Raw genomic sequence first — 13,284 nt, forward strand, 5'->3', positions numbered from 1 at the left:
TAAATTAGTATTCTGTGTTGAAGAAAAAAGTTGAGAGCATACCTTATGTATTGACTCAAGTCCACTCCAAATCGCTTCCATATCGATGACTTCAGGTTTTACCAGAGGAGGGGGGGGCAAAGATGTTCCGGGGAATACCCCATTAGCTCGCTGCTCCTCTGTCCCTGCATCCTCACCAACAACTGCTCCTCCGTTCTCCATTGTCGACTGCAAAGGAGTCGGCAAGCCATGAATAACTTCCGGGGTCAGGGGTAATTTCAGCAGCGTCAACGGAGAACTCGTCTCCGGCACCTCCTGCGCTGCCGACGGCGTCCCCGACATCCTCCCGGGCCGCGGAGGAGCTCCAGGACCCACAGGGCTAAGCGAAATTTCGCTCTCCAAGACCGAGGTCTGCCCCCCTCGGTCAGCGGATACACCCGATCCAGCCGGTGTGGCATATGCTGTGATTGCCACCTGTCTCACCGTTGAAATACCAGATGAGGCTAGAAGAACGCCTCTCTGTTTGCCCCTACGCTTGGGCATAGTTAAGGTAAGAACTTCTTAAATAAGAGAAAAATCGCCAAACCAAGCAGGAGCAACTTTCATGGGTGACTTACTCCGTGGCCATCTTGGATCTCTCTCGCCAGGTGTCAAAATATTTCTTTAATGTACGGTCTGTGCCCTGCAAATGGCAAGGACAAATCAAAATCAAATATGCATATGTAGTATCCCATCATACCTTATTCTATGAGTTTTATCTTGTTGGGCAGACTGGATGGACCATACAAGTCTTTATCTGCTGTCATTTGCTATGTTACTATGTTAAGTATCAAAAAGGTACCCAAACTGATCAGATGACCACTGGAGGGATGAAGGCATGACCCCTCCATCCCCCAAAGGTCACTGCCCCCCTCGTTCCTGTATGATAGCTTCATATGTAATGGCCAGTCCTAGTAGAGAAGCAAAGTGGTTCCTAGAGTAGCTTTGTGGGCACTATAGGGAACCATAGAGATGGAGACTTGGGCCCATATCCCACGCTAACTACTACACTTGTGGTGGAATATGTGAGACTTCCAAAACCCACCCAAATGTAGGGTTACCTGTAAAATCCGGACCCATGGCCCTGCCCCAGGCTCCGCCCCATTTCACCCAAGTCACACCCTGTTCTGCCCCAGTCCCACCCCCTCAACCTGTTCTCGTCCTCGGAGCTGTGTCAGGAGGGCCTCTGCGCATGTACAAGTGTTATGCGATGACATCCCGCACATGCGAGCACGCATGTGATATCACTGCATTGCATGCGCAGATGCCGTCCCGATGCAATCCAGAGCTGAAAGTTTTTCAAAACCCGGACAATGTGCCGGGTTTTGAAAAGCTGTCCAGAGACCCAGCATGTCCTCTGAAAAGAGTACATGTCCGGGTAAATCCAGACGTCTGGTAACCCTACCCAAATGCCACTGTGCATACATACATTTAGGTGGCGCCTGCAGGCATAAGGGCTTCTGGTGTGGTGTACAGTTGGGTCTAGACCAGGGGTAGGCAATTCCAGTCCTTGAGAGCCGTCAGGTTTTCAGGATATCCACAAGATAGATTTGCAGAGGCTTCCCCCGTGTCTTAGACATTTTTCTGTTTTGAAAATAGTCATGTTCGCTGCTGGATTTTTGTCCAAACTTGGAATTGGACGTCATATTGAAAATGCCTCTCCGCTTCAGCAAAGCTAAATCACAGATTGGTTTTTACTGAAAGATGAGAGCACAGGGCAAAAATAATACTGCTTGACTCTTAAAATAAGTAGTGCACGTTTACCATGATAAATTTATTCTATTCCCCTTCACTGGCTTAGAGAGGGCAGGAGGTGCCAGGGGCTGTGGCACCACCCTGCGCCCTCCTTTCTGCCCCTTGCTCATTCTGCACCATCCCCCCCCCCCCCCGCGCCACACTCATCCACTCCCTTTCCACCCCCGTACCTCTTTAAAGCTTCGCCAGCGCGAGTAGCTTCTCCGGCCTGCTCGCGCTGGCTTTCCCTCCAATGTTGCTACCTGGCCTTGTGACCCGGAAGTCATTTCAGAGGGAGCCAGGCTAGTGCGAGCAGCAGTTAGAGAAGTTGATTGCACTGGCGAAGATTTTAAAGAGGTATGGGGTGGGGAAGGGAGGTGCAAGCGTGACATGTGGGCAGAGAGATGCCGATGCCCTCCACCAAGAAAGCGCCTGGGATGATCCCTCCTCCCCCTGCTTACTATGCCACTGTTCCCCATAAGAAGCATATAGTGCTACAGCCAAGGAGTCCTTAAGGACTTTATAACAGAATATGGAACACAGGATTGATGTATGGCCAGTTTACTCCATCAAAAGACACATTTCAAACTTTTGTATGCAGGCAAAGTGAGGTTACTTACCTGTAACAGGGGTTCTCTGTGGACAGCAAAATAAATCAGCCAAATGGAGTTAACATCATCTAATAGTGCCATGTATGGACTAGCTTTCCTAAAGCCCAGAAAGATATAGAGAAGGCTTTCCAGGCATATGCGGCTGACCCAACCAATTAATCCTCCATCTCCTCCTTTGGTCTGTTCTTTCTGCTCTCCTCAATTAAAAATGTTCTTTATTTTTTTAAGTTTTAGATTTCTCCTCTTTCCTTGTAATATTTTTACATAGCTTTTTGAAGACAAGAACATCTGTCCCCTAGGGTGTTATATGGCCAGATTGCGCCATGAAAAGACACGTTTCAAACCATCGCACATGTGTAAACAGTTATTCACCCACACAGATATAGCTGCCAAAAACAGATCATCTACTCCACCTGCTAAATTGCCCACAGCAAAAAAAAGGGGTAGATGGAGGAAAAGCGCATTGGGAAGGGTGGTATTTCATTTTGAAATTCCCATCACGTGCTTTTTCTGTCAGTGCCACATAGTTGCCTATCAACAGGCAAAAAGTGCCTGGGTACAGTGTACCCTCTCTCGCCCAGGAGTTCCCGTTTTCAAAGGGAAGTTCCGTAAAGAGTTTTTCAGGTTTGCCAGCAGCACAAACTGTTTAAAAATTGCTGAGGATCGAAGAACTGATTGTGAAGACCATCTAACCCCCGTGGTGATGTTAGTCAGCGGAGGCAGAGCTAGTCTGTGCGATGGAGCACCGCCACACCTGTGTACCCAATGGGGCTAGTCAAGCTAGGGCAGGGGTGGACAATTCCGGTCCTCGAGAGCCGGAGCCAGGTCAGGTTTCCAGGATATCCACAATGAATATGTACGAGATGGATTTGCATGCACTGCCTCCTTGAGATGCAAATCTATCTCATGCATATTTATTGTGGATATATTGAAAACCTGACCTGGCTCCGGCTCTCGAGGACCGGAATTGCCTACCAATGAGCTAGGGTTATGAGAGGACGGATTGAGATATCTGGGTTTCACTTCCATTGAAAGCAATGGAAGTAAAACCTGGATGTCCCAATCCATCCTCCTTTTTCTGGAGCCACAGGGTAACCCTAGGTCAAGCTGCCAGTAAGTTAGGCATTTCACACTATATGCAATATTGACCCCAGTATATATCATTACAGTACCACATAACTACAGTGGTGCCTCACACAACGAACTTAATTTGTTCCAGGAGCAAGTTTGTTATGCGAAAAGTTCGTTATGTGAAACGCGTTTTCCCATAACAATACATGTTAAAAAAAATAATTCGTTCTGCAGCATAAAATATGCTAAGATGACATAAAAAAAGATAAATTTGTCAAAATGGTGAAAATGGTGGTCTTGCTGAGGCCAAACTCTTTGACGAGGTCACACTGTTTTACCCCACATTCACTCCTTCTAATTATTTCCCGTTTCATTTCAACAGAAATCACCTTCCTGCTTTTTTTAGAAGCCATGATATATAAAAAATATTGAGTTTATCTTAAAAGGACGACTGTATACAGTGAGAGAGGGCAGTTAAGCGCAGTGACTAACGACTGCCTGCAGTGCCTGCGCGGAAGGATGCAATACATCGGCAGCTCGGGCGACTTCGTTGTGTGAAACGAAGTTCGTTGTGTGAAACGAAGTTCGTTGTGTGAAACGAAGTTCGTTGTGTGAAACGAAGTTCGTTGTGTGAAACGAAGTTCGTTGTGTGAAGTTTGTTGTGTGAAACGAAGTTCGTTGTGTGAAACGAAGTTCGTTGTGTGAAGTTCGTTGTGTGAAACGAAGTTCGTTGTGTGAATCAAGACATGAAGTTCGTTGTGTGCAGCGTTCGTTGTGCGAGGCGTTCGTTATGCGAGGCACCACTGTATATATTATTGCAGATATGTGCACAAAAATAATATCTCTGGTTTTCAGGGAAGCTTTATCTAAATTTGCTTAACCCCCCCCCCCCCCCACCTTTTTTTTTTTTTTTTTTTTAAACCGCGATAGAGGTTTTTAGCACAGGCCGGTGCACTGAATGCTCTGCGCTGCTCTCGACGCTCATAGGAACTCTATGAGTGTCAGGAGCAGCGCAGGGCATTCAGCACGCTGGCCTGCGCTAATAACCGCTATCGCGGTTTTGTGAAAAAAAAAAAAGAGGGGGGGGGCTTAGTTCGTTGAAATAAATAGGAGTTTCTGAATGAAACATTTCCTGGACTTGTGGTGAACTGCAGCTGATCTAAAGTGGAAAACACAAAAGGGTTCGTTTATTTTGGCACTTTCACTTTCCAGATTGCCTGAAAATTAAAAATCCATATATATCTTTAAGGGCTTATTTATGAACACTTAAGCGCAGGTATGTCATAGTTGGCTTGCATTCCTTTTCTGATATATGGCAGTTGGCAGCAGCAGCATCCCTGCTAAAACCTGGCAGGACAATGTGGTGGGTTTTTTTTTTTTTAAACAGCTTCTGTTGAACTTGGACCACCCGTCCCTTTGAAAAACTTTGCGGATGAGTATTGATCGGTTCAGCCTCCGACGATCTAAAAATGGGTTCGCTTTTATAATGAATACAGTACCTATGACGTGACGTATTTGACATGTCTGCATGTGTGCGTGTGCGTGAGAATGTATATATAACTTCAAAATGAACTATCCTTTTTTGTTTTTTTTTTTGCTTTTGCAGAAGGAACTGAATTCTGTTGCATCAGAGCTGGCTGCTCGGCAGGAAGAAAGCGAACATTCTTACAAACATTTAATTGAACTCAGTCGGGAATTTAAGAAAAATGCGCCAGAGGTATGGTATATTTGCTGTTACGGAATTAACCCACTTTGAGTGCATAGTTCTCCTGTGTATAGTTTGACAGTTAGGTATAAGTGACTAATTACATAAAAGCCTAATTAAACGAAAATAAGAGGAAGCTGGGTTGGCATGTGGAGTATACTGCACTGCGTGGTACTTTTCAGTGTGCTGATTCCTCTCCCTTCCTTCCCCCCCCCCCCCGCCCCCCAATCCAGCGGAATAGATATCTGCTCGGGACAGCGCTGTCACAGTTCATCAGCGTTTCATGCTGACGTTGTGAAGAATGCAGAGTCAGTCATTTATGTTGGTCTCAATTCTCTAAAAGTACTGGAGGTGGCCCTGTCATTTGTGACAGACTTGTCACCAAGCACCAGGGAAAAGAGATAGTGTCATCGTTTTACGTCTATCCTTTAATCAGCAGTTGAAAATAGCTTGCTTGTAAATGTTCCCGACGCCCTCCTTTTTAGGTTTCGCAGTTGTGTCATTTGATCACCTGACAAGACGTTCTGCATTTGTCCCCGATAGTAATACTTGAGGGTCCTTGAAGATGGGACCTGCAGTGAAGCTTGGAACCACTAGTATACATTGAAACTCTTAGCATGAGTGCTGCCGCCGCACATTTTGCCAGCCGGCATGGTACGGAATGCCACTGCCCCTAGTCCTACCAATTTGCTATGGATTCAAAGTGACAACGAGTCCCCTTTGGGCCAGCGGCATATTAAAGGTGGGGCAGCGAAGGATGGTTCGCCCTGGGTGCAGACGATAAGCGAGTGCGTTGTGATGTGGTTGGCGGGATAAAGCACCCATGCCTGCCTGAGAAACTCCCTAACCCCCCTACTCTCTGTTTGTCTGTTGATTAGATTGTAAGCTCTACTGAGCAGGGACTGTATCTTGAATGTTTTAATGTACAGTGTTACGTACATCTAGCAGCACTATAGAAATCCAAGTTTTATTTAAAATTTGATAAAACACTTATAAAAATTTCTAAACGATTTATGTTTTCGTTTTTGGAATGCCAATAAAAATTTCATGAACTTAAAAAATAAAAAAAAGATTAAGGCAAAAACACATAACCAGACCGATACAAAACGATCACTTACTGGAGGTTAAGAAAGGAGGGTAGAACTACAATTATGATAGAGAAAAGGAACATAAATGGATAAAACATTAGGGAAGGCTGGTTTGTAACTGTGATTGGGCTAAAAGAGGACACATGGCCTCGCCCCATTTCGCCCTGTCATACTCCATTCCGCCCCCAGGCCCACCCCCCACACTACCTTCCTCTCTTCTTCCCCGAGCTCGGGGTCACGTCTGGAGAGCCTCCGAGCATGTGTGGATGCGATGCAATGATGTCGTCCACATGCGCGCATGCTGTGATGTCATCGCATGGCCTCTGCGCAATGCTTGGAGACCCTCCAAACGCGGTCCTGAGCTTGAGGCTTTTCAAAACCAGGACAAGCTGCCGGGTTTTGCAAATCCATCTGAGCACTCGGACAGCCCTCCAAAGCGTGCTCATGGAAAGGTCAGAGTGGTTGCATGGGGCAAAATCAGGGGTTCTCGACCCATTCCTAAGCCAATCAGGTTTTTAGGAAATCCACGATGAATGTGCACGAGAAAAATTTGCATGCGCTGCCTCCGTTGTGAATAAATCCTGTCTCGTGCATATTCATTATGGATATCTGAAAAGAACGAGGGTGTCCTGAGGACTCGATTGAGAATCACTGGGGCAGACCAGTGGCTAATCTAGTCTGGCATCCACTGTCTTACACTGGCGCCCCCTGTTATCCGTAATACCCCACAGGCCTAAACCAGAGCCTGAAATAACAAACAAAGAATGATGGGTTTATGGCATTATTGCTTCAAAGTGCTTTTTTCCCAGCTAGAGTAAGGCCTCAAATGGTAACATTCTGTGACTGGTCTTGCTCATTAACGCAAAATACAAGTCCTGGAGAGTGGGATGGCAAACGGGTGCTGGATGAAATACGAGAATTTGCAGGCTTATCTACTCAGAATGGCAGAATTAGCAGAGAACGAGGACAAGATTGATTTCAATATGGAGCCATGTCAGACAAAGAATCCAGCGTCTAGAGCCGGCAGCTGGGCTGGATCCTCAGCTGTGCGAGCTGAAATAAGTAGATGTTGTCCGTCATCACAGAAGATGTCACTGAGGTCCTTTTGTTTTCCCTCCTGCTCGCAGCGACTTGAGTTTCTCCTCGCAGCTTTTCAACACTAGAGATAAGCTAAGGCAAGAGAAAACAAATAATACCCCTTAGGGTCTCTTTTATCAAAAAATTTGCACCAGTAAATGCACCAAAACCCAGAGGGATTTAAAGAGCTTCGGTGCGTTTGACGCACGCCACTCGCTAGCGTTGCTTCATAAAAGAGACCTCTAGTAGTTTTGACCAGCTTTCCGTCATGGGTTATCACGAGTTTTCAGATAGACCCCCAACTTCATTTCACTTATCGCTCCCCCCCCCACACCTTTTCTGTAAGCCCACATGTGACCTCACTCTCATCACCCATCGTATGCATTGTCCATAAAGGATTTGGTTTCCTCGTGAGCGTAAATCTCATAATTTGTGGCCAGCTTTTCACCTCAACATTTGTAAAGAGGTAAAATGCTACAAAGGGTCCTGGCGAGTGTCCCCGTTTCTCACCAGCTCAGATTTACAGCTTATGGTTTCTTCGATGGACACTTTATCTCTTCTGAGCTGTTGTCTTTCTCGCTCATAAATTGAGCGATAAGGACAGTATTTCTTGTTTCCCAATATATGTAACGGATATATATCTAATGTGTACAGAAAGTCATAGGCAGTTAAGTAATACCAAGCAGTAATTCCTTTGGCTTTGTAGCAGCAGCTGTAATTGCAGGAGATGAAAATAGCTGTAGAGTTAACACATGCCTCCCCTTTTTACAAAGAAATATAGGGCTCCTTTTACTAAGGTGCGTTAGGGCCTTAACGCGCGGTAAATTGCCCCGCGCGCTAGACCTTAACGCCAGCGTTGGCTGGCGTTATTCTAGAAGCGTACCGTGCAGTTTAGCGCGCAGTAATTTTGTGCGTGCGCTTAAAACGCTAGCACACCTTAGTAAAAGGGGCCCATAGAAAATAATGTCAGCTAGAGCCCTGTGTGGTCCATCCAGTCTGCCCAATAAGATAAACATATAGCACGTGGTGCAATATAAAAAATATATTCTTCCTCTTGATCTGTCCTTGCCAGTGACGTAGTAAATGTGTGTGTGTGTGGGGGGGGGGGCTGGCACCTCTCCTCCCTGCTCACACTATCCCTCTCCTCCCCCTTCCCCCCACCCTGTACCTCTGTAGATCTTTGATACTGTGAGCAAATTCTCCTGCCTGTTGCTCACACCAGCCTGGTTCCCCTCTGAATCCCTTCTGGATCACGGGGCCAGGATGTGACATCAGAGGGAAATCCAACGCTGACGCATGGAGCATGATGGAGAAGCCACTCACGCTGGCGAAGATTTAGAGGTGGGGGGGAAGGAGAGTGCAAGTATAGAGTGGGGGACGGGAAGGAGCGAGGGCGCAGGGAGGTGGTGGGGGCACCTCCTACCCTTACTATGCCACTAGTCCTTGCCATTTTCAGGGTACAGATTGTAGATGCCTGCCCAGCACTGGACATACTCCCCAACTCCTGGAGTTGGCGTCAAAGCCCGCTCCAGCCCATCCAGATTTGTCTAGCCCAGTGATTCTCAACCATCATGTCGGGACGCACTGGTGTGTCGCCAAAAATTTGACATAGACAGCGAATTTCGGGGCAGTACTGTATACCGCCAAAAGTCTCAGCAGTTTCCAAAGTAACATACGTAAAAACATAAAAATACACTGGAATGCAAAATCGTCATACATATAGCTAACGACAACAAAAATGCCTTTAAAAATACGTTCAACAATTGCTCATCGACTATGGTAAAGAAAAACAATTTCAGGGGAATAATGGTCATACCGTATCATAAATAAGCATCAACGAATAGCTTAGTTTTAAGCAGTTTTTTAAAAAAAATAGAATGCTCCACACAGAGGATCTCCAATTAGAAAATAAATGGTATAATTTGAAGAGCTGGGCAATCCGGCACAGTCTGTGTTCCATATAGGGCAATTCAGTTTAGGATGGACAGGGGAGGGCTTTGACAGGAGCTCCAGTAATTTGGAACACGAGAACGCTGTGCCGCAAATGACGATATGGTTTGGATAGGCCGGAGGGAGCTTTGATGATAGCTCCAGTAGTTGGAACCTAAGGACAGTAATAATAATAACAATAGTAATAATACTGACGGCCTCCCTAGACTACAAAACTTTTAGAAAAGAAATAAAGACCATACTCTTCAAGAAATCCCTGAAAAAAAAGAAATAACACCACAAGTTTCAAACACCACCTCTCACTAAAGCCAACTACCCCAAACAAATAACCATACTCATTTCTTACTCTCTTTGAAAATGACCAAATTTCTTATTTTTATTTTTTTTTGGTAAGTTCTTGTTGTAATACTTCCTTAATAATTCTTTTGTAATCCGCCTTGAACTGCAAGGTAATGGCGGAATAGAAATCCCTAATGTATTAATAGCTTTATTTATATCCCGTCATACCTTTTCAGTTCAAGACGGTGTACAACAAGAGGTCCGGTAAGGACAGCGTGGTAATATCAATCAGAATTGCGGAAGAATAGAAAGACAGTTATGTGATGAGGTGGCTTAGGGTAGGAGGAAGAGGTGTGTAAGATGAGGTAGGTGTCGCGAGGTAACATCGGTTAGAATTGGGGAGGGATAGAAAGACAGTTATGTGATGAGGTGGCTTAGGGTAGGAGGAAGAGGTTTGTAAGATGAGGTAGGTGTCGCGAGGTAACATCGGTTAGAATTGGGGAGGGATAGAAAGACAGTTATGTGATGAGGTGGCTTAGGGTAGGAGGAAGAGGTGTGTAAGATGAGGTAGGTGTCGCGAGGTAACATCGGTTAGAATTGGGGAGGGATAGAAAGACAGTTATGTGATGAGGTGGCTTAGGGTAGGAGGAAGAGGTTTGTAAGATGAGGTAGGTGTCGCGAGGTAACATCGGTTAGAATTGGGGAGGGATAGAAAGACAGTTATGTGATGAGGTGGCTTAGGGTAGGAGGAAGAGGTGTGTAAGATGAGGTAGGTGTCGCGAGGTAACATCGGTTAGAATTGGGGAGGGATAGAAAGACAGTTATGTGATGAGGTGGCTTAGGGTAGGAGGAAGAGGTGTGTAAGATGAGGTAGGTGTCGCGAGGTAACATCGGTTAGAATTGGGGAGGGATAGAAAGACAGTTATGTGATGAGGTGGCTTAGGGTAGGAGGAAGAGGTGTGTAAGATGAGGTAGGTGTCGCGAGGTAACATCGGTTAGAATTGGGGAGGGATAGAAAGACAGTTATGTGATGAGGTGGCTTAGGGTAGGAGGAAGAGGTGTGTAAGATGAGGTAGGTGTCGCGAGGTAACATCGGTTAGAATTGGGGAGGGATAGAAAGACAGTTATGTGATGAGGTGGCTTAGGGTAGGAGGAAGAGGTGTGTAAGATGAGGTAGGTGTCGCGAGGTAACATCGGTTAGAATTGGGGAGGGATAGAAAGACAGTTATGTGATGAGGTGGCTTAGGGTAGGAGGAAGAGGTGTGTAAGATGAGGTAGGTGTCGCGAGGTAACATCGGTTAGAATTGGGGAGGGATAGAAAGACAGTTATGTGATGAGGTGGCTTAGGATAGGAGGAAGAGGTGTGTAAGATGAGGTAGGTGTCGTGAGGTAACATCGGTTAGAATTGGGGAGGGATAGAAAGACAGTTATGTGATGAGGTGGCTTAGGGTAGGAGGAAGAGGTGTGTAAGATGAGGTAGGTGTCGCGAGGTAACATCGGTTAGAATTGGGGAGGGATAGAAAGACAGTTATGTGATGAGGTGGCTTAGGGTAGGAGGAAGAGGTGTGTAAGATGAGGTAGGTGTCGCGAGGTAACATCGGTTAGAATTGGGGAGGGATAGAAAGACAGTTATGTGATGAGGTGGCTTAGGGTAGGAGGAAGAGGTGTGTAAGATGAGGTAGGTGTCGCGAGGTAACATCGGTTAGAATTGGGGAGGGATAGAAAGACAGTTATGTGATGAGGTGGCTTAGGGTAGGAGGAAGAGGTGTGTAAGATGAGGTAGGTGTCGCGAGGTAACATCGGTTAGAATTGGGGAGGGATAGAAAGACAGTTATGTGATGAGGTGGCTTAGGGTAGGAGGAAGAGGTGTGTAAGATGAGGTAGGTGTCGCGAGGTAACATCGGTTAGAATTGGGGAGGGATAGAAAGACAGTTATGTGATGAGGTGGCTTAGGGTAGGAGGAAGAGGTGTGTAAGATGAGGTAGGTGTCGCGAGGTAACATCGGTTAGAATTGGGGAGGGATAGAAAGACAGTTATGTGATGAGGTGGCTTAGGGTAGGAGGAAGAGGTGTGTAAGATGAGGTAGGTGTCGCGAGGTAACATCGGTTAGAATTGGGGAGGGATAGAAAGACAGTTATGTGATGAGGTGGCTTAGGGTAGGAGGAAGAGGTGTGTAAGATGAGGTAGGTGTCGCGAGGTAACATCGGTTAGAATTGGGGAGGGATAGAAAGACATTTATGTGATGAGGTGGCTTAGGGTAGGAGGAAGAGGTGTGTAAGATGAGGTAGGTGTCGCGAGGTAACATCGGTTAGAATTGGGGAGGGATAGAAAGACAGTTATGTGATGAGGTGGCATAGGGTAGGAGGAAGAGGTGTCGCACAGATTTGGAGGATCAGGTGAATTTTGCCGAATAGGTGGGTTTTTAGTGATTTTCTGAAAGACTGGTATGTTAGAGCGTTCAGGATTAGGTCACTTAAGGTGTTGTTTCAGATCCCTGCTTGAAAGGAGAGTCTTCTGTTGAGGAATCTTTTGAATTTGCATCCTTTGGGGGAAGGGAATGCGAACAGCAGTGTTCTGTGTGAGAAGCGGAGTTTTTCCTGCAGGGTGAGGTGTTTCAGGAGGTCGGTGGTTGCGCTGCCGACAAGAGTCTTGAAGCAGAGGCAGCCGAATTTGAAAATTATTCTTGCCTATAGGTAGCCAGTGGAGTTTCTTGTAGTATGGGATGATGTGGTCAGATTTTTTCAAGCCAAAGATTAGTCGGACGAGACTTCTACGGTCTATGGTCCAGAGATATTAAAAAAAAAAAATAAGACAGTCTAATCATGAATTTATAACGCATGCAACTAACAGGCAGACTGGATGGACCATTCAGTTCTTTATCTGCTGTCAGTTACTATGTTACCCTAGAATGGGTAAAGGTTTATTGATGTTGAAAGAAAATTAGTATGAATTTGTCTACCGTTCAACTACTTACTGAAATAGGTATATAGTCCTAGGTAGCATAAAACCTGTATTTCTTTAAGGAAAATTAAAATTTGATAATTTAAACAGAGGCCAGCCAGATCGGGCCGGCGTGGGAGCCCTGCTCCGCCCCCCCGATCCAGCCGGAGGACATATTTGATTAAAAAAGACACAACGCACCACTGCACAGAGGCCAGCCAGATCGGGCCGGCGTGGGAGCCCTGCTCCGCCCCCCCGATCCAGCCGGAGGACATATTTGATTAAAAAAGACACAACGCACCACTGCACAGAGGCCAGCCAGATCGGGCCGGCGTGGGAGCCCAGCTTCGCCCCCCCGATCCAGCCGGAGGACATATTTGATTAAAAAAGACACAACGCACCACTGCACAGAGGCCAGCCAGATCGGGCCGGCGTGGGAGCCCTGCTCCGCCCCCCCGATCCAGCCGGAGGACATATTTGATTAAAAAAGACACAACGCACCACTGCACAGAGGCCAGCCAGATCGGGCCGGCGTGGGAGCCCTGCTCCGCCCCCCCGATCCAGCCGGAGGACATATTTGATTAAAAAAGACACAACGCACCACTGCACAGAGGCCAGCCAGATCGGGCCGGCGTGGGAGCCCAGCTCCGCCCCCCCGATCCAGCCGGAGGACATATTTGATTAAAAAAGACACAACGCACCACTGCACAGAGGCCAGCCAGATCGGGCCGGCGTGGGAGCCCTGCTCCGCCCCCCCGATCCAGCCGGAGGACATATTTGATTAAAAAAGACACAACGCACCACTGCACAG

The 13,284-nt window shown here is 46.6% G+C and overlaps 1 protein-coding gene across 7 annotated transcripts in view; it reads left to right on the plus strand.

Annotated features, from left to right (window-relative positions):
- Window positions 1-13,284, plus strand: part of CUX2 (cut like homeobox 2) — a 552,659-nt gene that overhangs the window by 283,409 nt on the left and 255,966 nt on the right. For all 7 annotated transcript variants that reach the window (XM_033955398.1, XM_033955397.1, XM_033955392.1 and 4 more), the window contains exon 2: window positions 5,041-5,151. In XM_033955398.1, coding sequence (XP_033811289.1) covers window positions 5,041-5,151 — 111 coding nt within the window. The remainder of the gene's footprint in view (window positions 1-5,040; window positions 5,152-13,284) is intronic.

This window comes from Geotrypetes seraphini, chromosome 8 (genome assembly GCF_902459505.1).
Source record: "Geotrypetes seraphini chromosome 8, aGeoSer1.1, whole genome shotgun sequence".
Classification (NCBI taxonomy): domain Eukaryota; kingdom Metazoa; phylum Chordata; class Amphibia; order Gymnophiona; family Dermophiidae; genus Geotrypetes; species Geotrypetes seraphini.